This window comes from Lissotriton helveticus, chromosome 9, assembly GCF_964261635.1.
Source record: "Lissotriton helveticus chromosome 9, aLisHel1.1, whole genome shotgun sequence".
Lineage (NCBI taxonomy): Eukaryota > Metazoa > Chordata > Amphibia > Caudata > Salamandridae > Lissotriton > Lissotriton helveticus.
Window position 1 is genome coordinate 1,125,726,578 of NC_136070.1, and position 17,726 is coordinate 1,125,744,303.

Genomic DNA, 17,726 nt, shown 5'->3' on the forward strand with positions numbered 1-17,726 from the left:
CAGGGGCAAGAAGAAAAACCCAAATACAAGGAGTTAATGGCAAACCTCAAAGAAGACAAAGACAACAAGATAGATTTTGAAGATTTTATCATCCTTTTACTAAGTTTTACTCTTTTATCTGATCTGTTTTTTGATCTTAAAAAAGTGAAAAATACTAAATAAGTTCATGCAGACATTGCATGCATATATCTTCATGTGTAAAATATCCTGTAATTTACTGCATTCCGGAAACTATACATTGAGATCAGTGTCACACAACAGGAGAGAATTTCTTCCAGTATGTAAAACTGACCAATTTATGAGAAGTATATTGCAACTTCCTGAGTATATTATCAAATTTGTGGTCTCGATTTACCAACACAATTGTGATTGATAATTGGCAACAATACTGATTCGCAGTTTATGAATTGCAAAGTCATATGTACGATGTATCTCCATTGCCAGCTTGCAATACTTTAGAAATCTTACTTAATATTGTTATTCTCTAAATGCGATTCCCAAGGTTTCGAAATTGAACTCACTGGTCTCATATTGCAAGAAGCTTTGAATGGGAATGATCAAACCAGGAAATCCTTCTCACGTAGCACACTGCCGACCTAGTAAGCTTAGAGAAAATGTACGCTGGGCTGGTGAGAGCCATTACAAAACTGGCAAGTCAAAATAGTCACAAACAAAATAGACACATCAAGCAGAAAGCAGAAACAAACGTTTCCGGATGTTGTGTGGGAAATTTTTCCTAAGGAGTATATTTTAAACACTGATGAGTTGTTTGGCAAACAGTTGCTCTGTTCTGAGACCACCAAAAGGGAAATCTGTCAAGGTATGCAGAAAAACAAACAGCGTAAGCATAATACCCAGTGCAGCACTGAGGCGATAAGGAAGACCTGGTTTAACCCTGGTGCAAAAAGGAAAGAGGAAAGAAAGAAATAAGAAGAGAGAAGCTGACACGACTCAGGGAGGGTCCTCCATCAAACCACATCCAACCTTAGTTGCAAGGCCCCCTATAACCATTTACCAATTTTGCTCCATGGGTCACCTGTCAGAGCGCAAACCTGTGTCTCATTTACTTCCCAAATTATTTGATTTGATTGATTTGATTTGTAAATTTATACAGCGCAGCGATTGCCCATGGGCGTCTTGGCGCTAAGATAAATCCTTTCCAGCCATATAGCAGAGTCTGATGTTTATTCGGAAAAAAGCCATGTTTTTACTTCCTTTCTAAAGGTTTCTAAAGATGGACAGGTTTTTATTTTCAAAGGCAGTTGATTCCATGTACGTGCTGCATGTATCAGGAAACTTCTTCCTCCCCAGTTAGCTCTTTTAAATCTGGGAACAGCAATTAATTTCATCTGGCCCGATCTTAAAGGTCTCATGGGTTCGTACTGTTTCAAATGGTCCCTCAAAAACTGTGAACCCTTTCCCTGAAGTGCCTTGTATGTTAGACAGAGTGATTTAAATGTCACCCTCTTTTCAATTGGTAGCCAGTGTAGATTTTTCAGTCTATGTCTGATCGGCTCAAACCTGGGTATGTCCACAACCAGTCTAGCTGCTGTATTTTGTAGACGCTGTAGTTTATCTGTAATCGTTTTCCTGGCTCCGGCATATAGACCATTTCCATAGCCCAGTCTTGCTAAAGCTAATGCTGTAACTACCGTTTTACGAGACTCTTGTGGTAGATATGGAAATAGTGTTTTTATCATTTTAAGATGTACCAGAGTGATGATGACAGCTTGTTGGCTTGAGCTTCAAATGATAAATTCATATCAAGAGTGAAACCCAAATTCTTCACTTTTTCTGATGATCCAGGGCATCTGTCCATGTCCTTGGGCCACCAGGCGGGGGACCAGATGTTCGTGTCACCCCCTATTATCATCACTTCACTCTTGTCTCCATTGAGCTTCAGGCAATCCCTTTCCATCCATTGGCTGACCTTTATCATACAATGTTGGAATTTTTCTGCTGTTTCTTCTATGTTTTTATTGATGGTCACTACAATCTGAGTGTCATCAGCGTATGATATTGGGGTGAAACCATAGTTTCTTATTATCTCTGCAAGTGGGGCAACATAAAGGTTAAAAAGGGTGGGACTTAATGATGATCCCTGCGGAACTCCGCATGGTAGAGAGAAGGCTTTAGATTCCGATCCTTCTACTTCTACTGTAAAGGTTCTATTAGCAAGATAGGATTCAATGAGAGTACACGTTGAGTCATGTATTTCTGCTGTTTTTAGTCGTTGTAAAAGAGTTTCATGACTGACCGTGTCGAAGGCCGCCGATAAGTCAAGTAATAACAAGGCGGCCTTCGCTCCATTGTCCATCACTTTTCGGAGTTCTTCTACTGCTATAATTAGAGCAGTTTCTGTTCCGTGTGCTTCCCGAAAGCCAAACTGAGAGTCATCCAGCCAGTTACCGTCAATCAAATAGCGGGATAGTTGTTTATTCAGGAGTTTTTCCTATATTTTGGCAGGGAAAGGAATTCTAGCTATGGGTCTGTAACTGCTTGGTTCGTCTCTATCCGGATAGGGCTTTTTTAACCGTGGTCTAATGGAAATCTTTTTCCAGTCATCCGGAAAGGTGTTGGTATCAATTATTTGGCCAAATAAACTTGCTAGTACAGTGCTCATTTGTTCTGAACAAATGTGCATTATTTTAGGCGGACATGGGTCTGTTGGGCTGCCTGAGTTAATGTTAAGTAATTCCTTCTGAATTTGGTCTTTTGTTGGAAGAGTGAATTGGAACATTGTAGGTTGGACTGATTGTTCCTTAAAATTTAGTGTTTGAGCCATAACTTTATCTGTTTGACTCGTTTTATCTGATTTGTATTTTTTAAAAGAATCGGTGATATTTCTTCTGGCATATTGTTTTCTATTTTTGAAAGTTTTTTGACAGTGGAGAAAAGAGTTTTGCTAGAGTTTTTTGATTCATTAATTTTTTTGACAAAATATCTACTTTTCTCTGATGTTATTAATTTTTTTTATAGCTAGCGAGTATTGTTTTGTATTCTACTCTTTGCTGTACCTCATAGTTAACTCTCCATTTCTTTTCTGCTCTTCTACATTCTTGTTTTTTTTCCTTCAGAGCTTCTGAGAACCATGGCTGTGAAGGGGTTTTTCTTCTGAGAGTAATTTGCTTCATTGGAGCTGTTAGTTGGACTGCGTTCTCTAGCCATGCATTAATTTGTTTACAGGCTTTATTGCTGTCTGCATCTAAAGTTGGGTACGAAGAACATAAGGTATCTATAAGTTTTTGGGGCTGTATTTTGGACCATTCATGATATATGATTTTTTTGGCTTTGATCGGTATTCCCATATCTTGCGTATTTTCCAATAGGAAGGAGACCACGGGATCGAAAGCGTGTCAGTTATATTTAACTTCCGACATGAAGTAAAAATTCCATCCAGACTATGGCCGGCGCAATGCATATCTGTATATACTTTCTGCTCTAAATCAAAATTTGCCATTTCGTCTTTAAATGACTTTACCTTAGGGTCTGATGTTTTTTCCAGGTGTATATTAAAATCTCCTAGAATTGTATAGTCACAGTACGTCACACTGGATTCTAGAAATGGACTTAATAGTTCAATTAGAGGTGTTCTGGCATTTGGTGGTCTGTAAATTAATAGACCACTGAAAGTATAATTATTGGTGATTTTTATTTGAAAGGATAGTGTTTCACAGTCTGGGTTACTTCCTTTGTCTGAACTTTTAATCTGTAGTTCCTCCTTCGCTATTATTGCTAAACCTCCTCCTCGTTTTATTTTTCTGTCTGCTCTGTAGATGGAGAAGCCCTCTGGGATTGCTAGAGTCAGATCTGTGTCTGAGGCTTCATCTGCCCATGTTTCGGTTACGAACAGAAGGTCCAAATGTTGACTTTCAATTAGCTCAGCTGTCTGAACATTATGCTTGACCATAGATCTGACATTTAAGAGACCAGCTTTAATAGATGTTTTTTTATGAGTTGTTTTTTCAGGTTCGTTATAGTTTATACTAAGATCTCTGGTCAATGAAAAGGCGAATGTTCGTAAGCAGGTAGGACATGTCTTACCTTCCTTATATAGATCCAACAGATTGCATCTGGCATGAGGTCTTAATGCTAGAATCTCCTGACTGGAATAAACATGCTTTCTGCTATCTACGTAAGTTTGGTCAGGGGGTATGGCCCTGGGCCCGGTCTCGGCGCGGACGGGCGCAGACGGGCTTGCCCTAGGCGCGCCTTCGGCGCGCAAACGGCGCTCCCGCTGCGCTCGTCCGCTGCGCTCGTCCGCTGCGCGTCCTAGGAATGCACATGTATTACAGGCGTATGATGGTGTCAGCAGATATCGTCGTTGGGGGCATGGCCTCCAGATAGTGGGCATGGCCTACTTTCCTCGGTGATGGCGGCAATGTTTGTTTTCAGCCCGATACAGCACTAATATCTGCTGTGCGGGTCTGTCTAAGCACAATGATTCGTGTGATATTGTGCCCAGGGGGGAGAACGTGCAATTAAGAACAAGTAAGTTTTTTAGCAAAAGTTTTTAAAAAGTGGCAAGTTTCCTCCCGGCTTCCCCCTCAGGAGATGGTGTGATCGTATCTAAGAAACGCTTGTATTCAGCGCTTTTTATATCGTCGTTGGGGGCGTGGCCTCCAGATAGTGGGTGTGGCCTACTTTCCTCGGTGATGGCGGCAATGTTTGTTTTCAGCCCGATACAGCGCTAATATCCGCTGTGCGGGTCTGTCTAAGCACAATGATTCGTGTGATATTGTGCCCAGGGGGGAGAACGTGCAAATTAAGAACAAGTAAGTTTTTTAGCAAAAGTTTTAAAAAAGTGGCAAGTTTCCTCCCCGCTTCCGCCTCAGGAGATGGTGACAACTTCTTGGATCCGGAGTGGTGTAGTCCCTACAGGACTTTGGTGCTCCCTGGTAGACCTATCTTCATTAAATCTCACACATTAGAGTGAAGCTGTAAACATTCTCAATAAAAATGACAGATAAGGGCTAAAGTTTAAAACTTTATTCGAATAATATAAGTACAGAAATACATAAACTGGACCATCCATCAATTAAACAAAGAGGCATATAAATCATAAAATCCAAGAAGATCTCCGTAAACTTCTAAAGAAAATCCAGCATAGATTTGTCTTCTAAGAAAAGGAAAAGGTGAGAGCTCACAAGCAGAATAAACAGCTCCTTTTACAGGAATTTAGACAAAGGATTTCATACATTCATACACCAATATATGATTCTGAGGGTATCCACCAATGGGAAATGAGCAAGAAGAAACATTTGACTACAGAATACATTTGAACGTTCTCTCACAATTCTACTACATTAGATTCAGATGTTCGCAAAGTTCTTACAGGTGACATGACTTGATGCATAGTGTCTTTTAGGTCTGGGACACTAGGTTTTGTTCTTTATTAGGTACATTGTGTTCAATGCGACTAGGAAAATCGCAGTCTTTCAGTGTAAAGCCCACAATTTTTTATTACAGTGATAAACAACAGCAACAATTATCACATGATACATTAAGATGTCACATACAAAATGGAAGAAAGAAAATTTGACTTGTTATTGTGAGAGGTTTTTTTGTGCATTAGGCACACAAATAAAAACAGATCCAACAACCACAGTCACAGAAGGCAAAATGTTGAGGAGCGGCTATAAACCACCATTCAACATACACAACAGATTGTAAACAAACAATCCAGGTCTTCCTTATGAAATACAGATTGCCTTATCGGGGTTGGTGTTCTATGTAACACCTGCAAGTAATTGATACTAGTTTGGTAATGTTTCCAATTATGCCTAACTTCTTCCAATTGTTTAAATATCATGCATGCTTGTTCTATAATGTGATAGGAATATCTTTGTCATTAATAAATGACAGGGATTCCTATGATATTGTAGAACAACCATGAATGATATTCAAACATTTGTAAGAAATTAAAAAAGATTGGTTTTAGACTTAAGGGCGCATGCATCAAACTTGCGTTTTGCGATTCCCAAATAGCTAATTTTACTGATTCACTATTTGTGAATCGCAAAATGCTATGCTTGTAAGAATCGCAAAAAAAATTGCGATTCCTTGACATTACCTAACAGCGATTAGGAAATTGCAGATAGCTATTAGGTAATGTGACTCCATACTTTCCTATTGGCCTACAGGCCCTTGAAATGAATGATATTGCATTCGCTAATTGTGATTACCAAATTGTAATCGCAAATAGTGAATGCAAATCCAAGGGTACCCGGGAGCCTAAGGCCCCCCTGAAGCACCCCACAAAAAAATGTAAGTGTGCACATGTAAAGCACACACATGTCTTAAGTGCTATGCATTTTTGAGCATTTTTCACAGCATGCACATATTACCATCAACTTGAAGTTGATGGTAATTAGCGTTTCCTAAATGCACAGTTCATATTTAGGAAAGACTACATGCATCGGCATTAGGCAGCAGCGCAAATTGCGATTCGCTAAATGCATTCACAATTTACGTAATCGCAAAAAATTTCAATTACCTAAATTGCGAATGCCAAAACCTACATGCATAGGTTGTCAACAACTCAAACCATAGGTATGTTTTAACCAAGTTCCGATTGGATAAAATCCGCCTGTTAATTTCAGGCCGCCCTGGTTGGACCAAGCCACTTGATTTAGACTTGTGCAAATGTGACGGCTGTTCGATTATGGATACTGTTCACTTTCTGTTTTTTTGTGACTATTTTAAGGACATCAGGAAAAAGTTTATTATACCCTTGCTAAAGGGGAAAGGGTTTAGGCAAGTCAAGCCAGCTTTATTGCATCTCCAACTATTAGTAGATATATGGGAAATTTACAATGTAGCTAAATTTTTAACCATAGCGGTGAGACTCAGTAAAAAGACTAACTGGTCCTAGATGATCTACTGTAAGTATTGACCATTGTAACTTGAATCAAGTTTTAATTTAAATTCTCTTATGTTGCTCTTTTTAACTATAGAATGATGTATATATTGTTGTTTTTAAATTTTGGCATCATGCGCTGCATATTTTAATGGGTACTCCCTTTCTCTTCATACTGTATTTTTATGTCTTTATGTCGCCTGGTGACCCATGGACCGTTTTTGTGTGTTCTTGTACTTTTATGGTTTTTGTAATTGAACCGAATAAAGTATTTCTTGAACTTGACATGCATAGGAAAATGCCTTTTTCCATTCACAAAGGGGCTGATTCTGTGGCAAGATGCATGTGCCCCAAAGAATTGTTCTTTTATACAGAAGTCACATGAGAACACAAAGGAGACTGTAGCTTGACGTATGAGGAAGGAGCTATGACAGCAACCAGTATTGTATCACCCATGGCAAGGCCAATTGTCGAATCCACTTCATCACCATTAAAAGGATGGATTTATAAACCACAAACACTGCAAACATTTAACTCACCACCTGCAACTCACTAGGCAATAGTAAGGTCATGTCTCCCCCGCAAGAGACACATAAGATTAAGCCAAGCTGGCATCAGGGCAAGGCCTACAAGCAGTATTGAAGAAGGAAGCATCCCGTTCACTAGGGTATGCTGTGCCCTGGGGTGTTCAAAACGTGCTGTGTGAACCAAGCAGTGGCAGTTAAAGGCCATACAGGTTATGGGCAGGATTGTTGCTGTCTTAAAACAATTCATGGAAGAGGATTTCTGGACAGTAATTGAAAAAAAAGTGGCCCGTTGCCACATGAACTGGTCTTTAATGCAGGCATCAACAATATTATGTGGTGTACTGAACTATGAAAAAGTAAGCCATTGATGAAGGCAAATACATCTAGGCAAGTTAGAGGAGTTTGGAAGGTCAGTGACCAACTGGCTATACCAATGTGAGTTTAGTTCCATCGAACTATGAACTGTGAGCATAGAAATGGGGCAGTTTAGTGGAGATATTGTAAGGAGTTTTGGAGCTGCTGCAAACAAGTTAGGCTATAATCAGGGAACAGACTGAGTCTTAAGAAAGAAATGGGGGCTTAAGCATCAGCAGTAAACTTTTGGCTAACACATAAGAAAGACTGATGCCAGTACATCAGAAGAGAGACAGTGCGTGGCAGAAGGAGGAGGAGGCGGACAAACAGAACATAAGCTATTTCTATTATAAAGCATTGGGATTATATTGTTTATTGTGTGTACTCTCGCTTCCTGACATCATTAAGTACAAGCCAAGCCTGACTAATCTTTTATTTAAAGATTTTTGTTCATTGTGAAAATAAACAGATACTTTGTTAGCTACACGAAAGGAGTATATGCCTTAGTATGACTTGATGTGTATGGTGTTTTAGCTTAAAAGTAGCTAGGGTGCCTGCCAAAATAATCATCTTCAGAATCGTCATTGTTAGGTTCAATAAGAATGTCTCTCCTTGTATCAGTGGTGTGTTAGGTAAGGTGTCATACGCATACTTCAGAACCCTGACACCCATGTGAAGACATTGGAAACTTCCCTTAAGTAGGCCGGACATAACTTTAAACACAGGCTGAGGTTTTTTTATGAGCAATGTTGTACCTCCTCTCCCTTGGTAACTGGAGATGCAGATATGGTGTTAGAAGCTATGGTTGAATGGCATACACACTATCTCCGATAAAACTATTAATTTCATATCAGATATAACCTGAATCTTGGGGGGGTATATTGTGGTGTGGACACTCCTCTCCAAGATTTCCTCTTGCCAAATGATCAATTGACACACAATGTTGGGACTTGAATGAATCATGGTTACGCCATGTATTGAGCTACTTGTCTCTGGTCAGGAAATCTGACTTACATACCAACCGTAGTTTGAGATAAAGCTGACTTTTACGGTTTCTGAATAGGTGTTCAGTGACTGATGATGGACATATAATACATGGGTTCTATCACCACTACTGATAATTTCAGAGAACTGGTCTATGCAATAAGATCCCACCAAAGCATCCTGTAAGGTCTGTTGTTCATTTGGAGAGTCAATGGGAACATGCTACTGCAATTATGCTCTGAGAACAGAGATGTAAGAAGCGCAATACCTGCATGTGAGTAGGTACTGAATATGCTGGCTAATGTAGCCAAAACTGGGTGTAGATCATCAATCAACTCCAAGATGGTCCACTTGCTCAACCTATATTTCCCACAAATGTTCTATTGTTTTGCTGAAACAGTGTAACACACTGTGTATGGATCTCGTTATGCTCCTCTTTCTCGTTTTTTGGACTTCCAAAAGTACCATTCTACTCACCTTAGAGTAGAGCACCACCATTCTAAAAAAGTGTGCTACTTTCTGGGCTTCCCTTTTTTTACATTGCACTGGGTTACTTCCTGCTTCCGCTTGGTGGTAATTTGCATCTGCCAAATGCCTGTTCTGCTTCTATTTGCTATTTCAAATGCGTTTTACATATCACTGGGAACTCACTATTGGGTACTTACGATTCGCGAAAGACTGGGTTTGATGTACTAAATTACAAAAAGCATGCTTTCGTGGACCGCAACTTACACTTTGTGTGATTGCTAATCATTTCGCAACTGTTTATCAAATCACAAAACATTTGCATGTGCATGCATATAAGTATTTACGTTTGGGAATTTGTATAGTTGCAATCTAGGTCAAGAGCAACAGAGCATTGAATTGGAGGGAAAGATAAATGTATTGGCACAAGGTCAAGGGGAGACTGTCATCATGGGTAGTGCTCCTTGAAGTGATGTTTCTTCAGCTTTTTTCTGAACAGAGTTTTCTTTTTCTTTCTTGCAATTCCCTAGCTAGGCTCTTGGTCTGGCATTGTCTCCAGAAAGGGCTACTTTACTTTCTGGGTAAGCTGGGGTCTTGTTATTTAGAATTTTAAAAGTGATGCAGTTCATTGATGATCATTGGTTAAAGAGGAGCCAGTGCAGTTTTTTCAATGTGGGTGGTGTAGTTAGCAGTGCTTAATATGAGCCTGTGGTTTCCGGTGCTTAGCAGCAGCACTTAATTGTCAGCACTGGCACTTATGACAGCAGCCACACAGTAGCGCTGTTTGTGTGACGTAGAGATAAGCAGCACAACTGTTGCTTTATTAATTCATTAGATATTAAAAACCATTACTGCCTACCATCCAAGCCATTCTTATAGCGATGGGGGCTTGAACAGTCTTAACTGTTGCACTTCTAGCAGTGTGATGATTAGTAGTTGCATAGGTACTGTGTTGGCAGCTCTGACAGGGGCAATGGGTGGTGCAACCTGCAGTGGCCTCCTGACGAGGGCCCTGGTACTTATCTTTATACATATTAAGCACTGTCTAGTTGAATTTATTCCATACTGTTGGAAATGGCCCTTTTTGCAGGGTTATCCCCAAACATTTTGCATCTTCCTCCTTTGTTTTTCCTGACCTGTAGTTGTTGGCAATTGTGCCACCTACATGAGTAGCCCTAAAATGTTGTCTCAGGCCTGCCACCACGGATGTACATCGTTACAACGCATGCTTTAACAACGCATGCCTTTACAACGCAACTTTTACAACGCAAGTCGTTACAACGACTTGTGTTGGGGGCGCTGGATAGTGAATAGTTTAATTTACTATTCCAACTTCAGTCCCAGTGGATAGTAGGGAAGGTGTTGGATAGTAAATTAAAACTATTCCCTATCCTAGAGCGCACCCCAGCACAAGTCGTTGTAATGACTTGCGTTGTAATGGTTGCGTCGTAAAGGTACTGCGTTGTTAAAGTTGCATTGTAAACGCTGTTCCCCTGCCACCACAGTGCCTAGGTGCAGTTGCTACCTGCCATGCTGCCCTGACCAGTGTCCACTGCTTGCTTGCGGACCGCATCACGTTGCTGCGAACATCGTCGCAGAGCCATCGCATCGAGGGGTCGTGAGAGGAGGAGATCGACGCTGCGCCTCGCATCGCCGCCGTACCTGAGATTGTCCCCGTCCCGAAGATCGTTGCATCGTGCCTGTGCGAGACGCTTCCTACCGAACCTGCGCCCCGGAATCCATACAAGGTATCGCATCCCTCCCCATACAGACCGGATTCATCGCAACACGCCCGCTGCGTGCAGTGGGGTTGTCACATCGCCTCCCCAGGGTCTCAGGAGTGACGCATCACTTGTTTTCCAACGCTGCTGCTTCCACTTGGAACTTTTTTCGCATCTACAGGTACTTTGGCTAAACGTGACGCAACTGTGGATTATTTTGACGCACACCCTAGAACTCTTTTAAAGACTTATTCTTGAACTGTGTATGTTGGATTTTTGTCGTTTTGCTCTTGTGTAGTTTAGATAAAGATACTTTATTTTTCTAAACCGGTGTGGAGTCCATTTGTGGTGTTTTCACTGTGTTACTGTGAGTGTTGGTACAAATACTTTACACATTGCCTTTGATAAGCCTGTCTGCTCGTGCCAATCTACCAAGGGGGTGAGCAGGGGTTATCTAAAGAGTGTATCCCTCTTACCCTGACTAGAAGCAAGGGTCCCTATTTGGACATTGGTACCTACCTCTGCCAACTAGAGACCCCCAAATCTAACTCAGATCTTACTTAGCTGTTCCGCTGCATGTAGGATACCTTTCAGTGGTTCTATGGTGCTATCAGAGAGCTCGGTGAACAGGGTGCGGCCTCTGTCCAGATAGGAGAGGACTAAGGTACTGTTGCTCTGAAGTCATATTCTGGGTGAAACAGCTTCATTTTAGTCATGTGGGAGAGTTGAAATCAAGTTGTGTTACTCTTGAAATGCTTTGCTTTGATGAGAGGTCTGTGTTGAGGATGAATTCCATAGATTTTGCAGAGTTTAGCTTCAGGACTTAATGAACATCTAAGATTGGTTGAGTCGGATACAGGATTTGAATATTTGTATGTCTTTGGGTATTGGTGGATCTTTTTGCTTCTGTCTGTCAGATCTGAGATGTCCCATTTAGAGGTGAATGGTGAAGGAAGAAAGAACAGATCCCCGGAGATACTCTGCAGAAAGCAATGAGTGCCTATGATCTTTAGTTACCTATTTACACTAGTTGGTGCCTAATGATGAGGTAGGTTAAGCACCATTTCAAGGTAGACCTTGAAAATCCCATGTGTGTTTTAAAGTTGTTGATTAGAGTTGGATGGTCGACAATGTAAAAGGCTGCACAGAGGTCAAGCAGGATCAGGAGGGAGGGGTTGTTTCCGTCATTGAGTATGAGGGCATCGTCCACTAGATGAAGTGTAGCAGTCTCAGTGTGGCGTGGTCTGAAGCCTTATTGGCTGGGCCGTGGAAATCTATTCTTGCTAATGTGCTCCTGTAATCAAAGGTGGGTAATTGGGCAGATGTTGGTGATGTCAGTTGAATCTAGAAATAGTTTCTTTTGCAGGGAATAGACATGACCTATTAGGGTGGTTGAGAATCGCCCTTAGCTTACTGAGATGGTGATAATGGTTAAAAAGGGTGTGAGAACCTCACCTTGAAGCGATTTGATGATGGAAGAGGGAAGGGAGCCCTCTTCATAGAAAGTTGCTTTGAGAGAGTTCAGGATAATGAAAAGATTCATGTGCAGGACTGGATTAAGAGAGCTCCATTTGGTAGGGAGTTGATGGAGGATGGCTAGAAGTGAGGGTGCCTTGGAAGTGGTAATGATGTTGGATTTGGTTTTGGCGATATTGATGTTGCAAAATAGGTCAATGGTATTGCATTTGTTGACTGAAACTGGAACTGTGGGATCTGGGAGAGAATTTGAGAGTGTTTTACAATCTTCAAGAAGGTTTTGCCTCTGTTGATTACCTAACTGAGGGAGGTGCTGGAATAAAAGTCTTCAGTTGTGATTATGATGAATCGCCAATAACAGTGGAGTGTTTTGAGCAGGACAAGGTCAACAAATCTAGTTTCATATTTTCCCTTTATTTTCCTGTTTATTATTGTATATTTCTTTTAATTTAGCTCTTGATTATGACAGGCTGTTGAGGGCTTTGGCTTGGTGGGTCAAGGTTTCAGTGGTGCTTAGAGTTTGACAAGAGTTTTCACAGTGGTGCTTGATATGTCAAGGAGAGTATCGACATCTGGTGTAAGCTGGAAGTATTCTGGTGGTCTTGCAGGTTAAGATCTTATTAATTTTTTTCCATGTAGATGTCTTTGATGGAATTATTTTTACGTTTTTAGGATGTACTTGATGCTAATGTATAGTATATGCAATGGTCAGGGGGATGGTGAAGAAGTTGGCCTAGTTCAAGGATACAGGTGTCTAGCAGTGGATATTAGGTGAGAATGGTAAGATGAGGTTCAGTGTGTTGTCAAACAAATAATTAGAAGGAAAGTATCAGAAGAGCATTCGCCACCCATGACATCACTGCAAATACAGAGTGACGAGCAGCAAGTGTAGACTTCTGTGCTCTCAATTACATGAAGCCAATGTGCTGCACATCCTTCAATTCTTGCGTATCATCACATATAGCACACTAGTGACACATGAGAAATGTAACTCCCATGTGCCACCGGAAGAAATGCACCCCTAAACATGTCTTTGCAAACCCAGCCTCCTGTATCAATGGACCCCCACAAGAAGTCAACACAAAGAGCCCCTATTGGATAATGGTCTATTTTTTTCTACACAGGTGTACAGAGCTCCCTTAAGGTAAATGTGAACTCTGGATAAGGCAAAGGGAAGCTCTCTAAACAGTATGGTGGCAGATGGCATCTATCAAAGTAACTATTGAAATGTAAAGCTGGCCCCTAACCTACGGAGTGAACACATTCCAGCAGAGTTTATGTCATGGCAGGTGTGCCATAGATTCATGGCAACCACACTGCAGGTTCACTGACACATGTTTTTGTGGCAATGGGTCCACACAAGCACATGCAGACCAGTGGTTGATGATGGACTCTTGTTTCTACAACATGAGAGGACAACTGCTGTGGGGGTTGAGCAGGTAGCTCATCTGATGTAAGGTGTGCAACTTTAACCATTCTCATTGTCATAATCATTGCTTTAATTGTTGCTCTTCGAATACCATTGGTTGACCTAGTGAAAATATTTTGGTCCAGACTAAGTAAGCACCAAGCACCCTTCCTGCTCCATTCACCAGATAGAAATTCAAATCCATACTCATGCACTTGACTTTATGATTTCTCTAGAAGGGGCCAAAGAAGTGAAGATGGGAGAAAGCAGGAAAGTATAGGATGCCTGGAAGAGGGGAGACAGGAGCAACATCTACCACCATAGAGACGACATAGAAAAAGAGGAGGACCCCATCTCTCATGCACACCATATCTAATCAAGGCCACTCAGGGGGCTCGGTAATGAAATATATGTATTTAAACAGTGAGAGACAGTGCGCAGTCTTCCTACAAGGGTGCATGCACACACGTTGTTTTTCATCTATTATAAGTGGACTCCAACCAATAGTTAGTAGTGCTTTGAGCTCATCAAAGAGCCCATAGGTATCCACGTTCAAAGGACTAACACTTTGGATAGTACCCTGCCAGCCAGTAGATTCTAGGACTTTGTTGGTGAGCAATATACAAAATCAGCATAGAGCACGCCGTGGAACGTGTGACTTCTCCTGCACCAGTAAATATGCCTGATCGCCAGAATAAGAACATAAGGAGCAGGTTTTCACATAATCACAGCATCTGAAACTGTTAGCCCTACATATGGCATATGAGAATCCCTTGTCTGAGCATATCTTCATCATGGAAATAGTTAAGAGACACTTTGCTTCATTGGCCTCAGTACAAAAATAAAAAGAAGAAGTGACAACACTTCTCTTTTATTTCCATGACTAATGATGAATCTTGAGAAAGAGAAAAGTACACTTGCCACCAGTGTCAGTGGTGCTGTTTCTAGTGAGAGAGATTAGTCACAGGCATTTTCTATTTCCTTTGCTAACTACTACTTCTTGTGTATCCTGGTGGTTGTTAGGAATGATGTAAGATGACCATAAGAAATATCCCAATCAGGGTTTATACCCACAATGTTGGCATTTTTATAACTACCTGCCAAATAGTGTGGCCATTGCATCCTTAAACAGAATATTCTGATTGTAATTGCATATATGTATATAACTCTTAATACCCCTGATGAGGCATTGAAGGGCTTTACAGTGCCTGTGGGTTACATTTTGGACTTAGTAGATGGAGGTATGAAGAGTTAGGCTGCAGTCTCTGTGTTCAGAGTGATGTGGGTATTTTAGGTGAGGCCAACCTTTTGTCTCTTTTTCACATCACTGTCTTTGTGGCTGTTCACATCCAGGTGCAGATAGTTTACAGCACTTTGTGCCTCTGTTGTTGAGTACTCCAGTTGGAGTCAACCCTGCTGTAAGAAGAGTCACTCAGCACAAAGTCTGGTCTGCAAACCAGCTTAGAAAGGCACTTGAAAAAGGAAACCGCACCAAACCAGATCTGTATATATAAAATATAATCATGATTATGTGTGCACATATTGTTTGAAATACTAATTTGCGCTTGCAAAATATAAATTAATGTTTATAGATGCACATTCTATCTGAAGTATGAATTCATCTTTACATGTGAAGGCAAATGTGAACTAATGTTTATAGCTGCATTTGCTAACTGAAGCTTTCTGCTGTTCAGTGTTAGTAGTCAACCAGTTAAGTAACTTGTTTAGCACAATAAAACATATTATAAGTGATTATAAATCACTTTATACACAGCTAGTTACTAGCAATGTTCCCTCTAATTTGTTTCCACTGTTTTCGGCAGAATAAGGTCTCGATGCACTGCAGCCAAGAGTACGTGCTCCATGAAAATGACCTTTCATGTGAGTGAAGCATGCAACGACCTAAATCAGTGGCATTTGCAGTGGCTTTGCCTGAATTATTAGAGTGTATAAAGACAGAAAAGTCAGGCTGCAATTGATTGCAGGCTTTATTTTTATTTAAAGTCATGTTTCACTATTACACCTAGGCCTTTGAATTCTCCTAAAACATGATCAAATGGTTGGTATTTCATCTTTTGAAAGGTAGCAAGCGACCCTTTCAATAGGAATAGGGAAAATAAAAACACGCCAGTTTCAAAGGAAGGAGACAGTTAAAACATAGGGTTGCCCTCTTTCCAGAGAAAAATGTGGACTTTTTTTTTAAATGCCCATACAATACTTAAATAGGAATGTATATACATCGTCTCAATTCATTTGGAATACTAGCTTTTTGTCTGTATTTACTTTAATTATTAGTCAGGGAATAATAACATAGCCCTAGAACAATAAGAAGGAACATAAGGGAAACGAGCATTTAAATGTGTTCTTGGGAAGCGTTAATGTTCCCTGAGTGATAAAGTAAACAAAGGCAGAAAATTCATGTTAAAACAACTAAGTCGGGGCGTGGCCAAGATGGAGGGCTGAACGGACGCTCTCGTCTTGAGCTCCCGAGACCCCGAAGCCCTTGAGCCGTTCTGCACCGCCGATCTCCCCCGGATCAAGTGGCGGAGAGACCCGGTGTGGCTGGGGAGGCAGCGGAGCGGTTTGGACCCCCTGGTGGCCCCGTAATTACAGCGCGGCGGCCCGCCTCGGACATCCCTGGAGCCGACGAGAGCTCCGGACCCGGCGAGGGCCCGAGACCGGAAACGGCGACCCGCGAGCGAGGCTGCGGACATTCCGGGGCGCTGCCAAGCACCGGCGGCCTGACGAAGCACCTCTCCCGGGCTGCTGACGTGGCTTGCTGCGGAGGCCCGGTTGGAGCGCAGATACCCCTCCCGGACTGCGGCAGGGGAGGAGCCGGAGAGAGGCCGCCACGCAACTCCGGGGATCGACCGGGCCGCGAGGCCTACCCTTGAGCGGCACTTCTGCACTTCCCCCAGGGGCCCACGTGCAGAAGTGGGACTGCCGATAACGGGGGACGGCTGGGGGGGGCCCGGCTGCCCCCTCGTGCGGTGCGGGAGCCTGATTGGCCCGGACCAAAGTACTGGTGCCCGACCTGCGCAGCGGAGCAGGCCTGCGCGCCGGCGGCCCTGACTCATGTCGGACCCTCGTCCCCCCGGCCCCCGTCGGATACATCGCCAAGTGCGAGGGGCGCCCTGGGACACACCGAACATTGCCCCAGCTGCCTGAGACGACGAGCTCGGTCAGGAGGAAATCCGGCCCGTGTTGCTTTTCCCTGTGGCGCAGTGTGCCTCTCATACGCCCTCGTGGTGAAGCGCTTCAGGCACCGGCCCGAAGTCCAGCACCGGGCCATACCAAACGGGGGAGCGCCTGCCACTCCTGGACACTGTTCTTTCCCGAGCAACTGGGCTGGGAACCTGCTGAGGGAGTCTGTGGCACCCCCTCCGACGCCTTAGAGCCCCGGAGTCCCGCTGACCTGACCTGGGCTGCGTGGGAAGCCGAGAGAGGCAAGAAGGCACTACCCCGACCTCGGCGCCACTGCACCCAGCTGAATCTTGTGGCTACCCCCCCCCCCCGCGCCGCACCCCCACTCCTATGATGTCGAACAACAGAGGGGGCAAGAAAGGAGAGCGCACCCTACCCGAAATGCTGGGCAGAGGGGCACCGAGACAGGACTGGAGTCAGCCAGCCCCGAGCCCCCCACTAGCTCCCGGGGTGCGGAGGGGGGAGAGCCCCCGGTCACCAGGTCCTTCCTGGAATCACTGTTCGGCACCCTCAGAGAGGACTTCCAGGCGTTGAAGCAAGAGGTGGCCGGGGAGGTCCGGGAGGTGCGGAGAGAGGTCGACATGCTAGGAGAAAGAGTGTCCACCGTGGAAGACGCTAATCAATCCCGGGACAAGGAGATTGCGCATCTGCAGCAGGAGGTCCTGCGGCTCCAAGAACAGCAGATAGACCTCCAGTCCCACGCAGACGATCTCGAGAACCGGTCCAGG

The 17,726-nt window shown here is 43.0% G+C and overlaps 1 protein-coding gene across 1 annotated transcript in view; it reads left to right on the forward strand.

Moving 5' to 3' along the window:
* The window catches only part of SNTN (sentan, cilia apical structure protein), a 41,361-nt gene extending 38,027 nt beyond the window's left edge, over positions 1-3,334 (forward strand). The window contains exon 4 of the mRNA XM_078661541.1: positions 4-3,334. Coding sequence (XP_078517667.1) covers positions 4-162 — 159 coding nt within the window. The 3' untranslated portion in view covers positions 163-3,334. The remainder of the gene's footprint in view (positions 1-3) is intronic.
* The last annotated feature ends 14,392 nt before the right edge of the window (positions 3,335-17,726 follow it).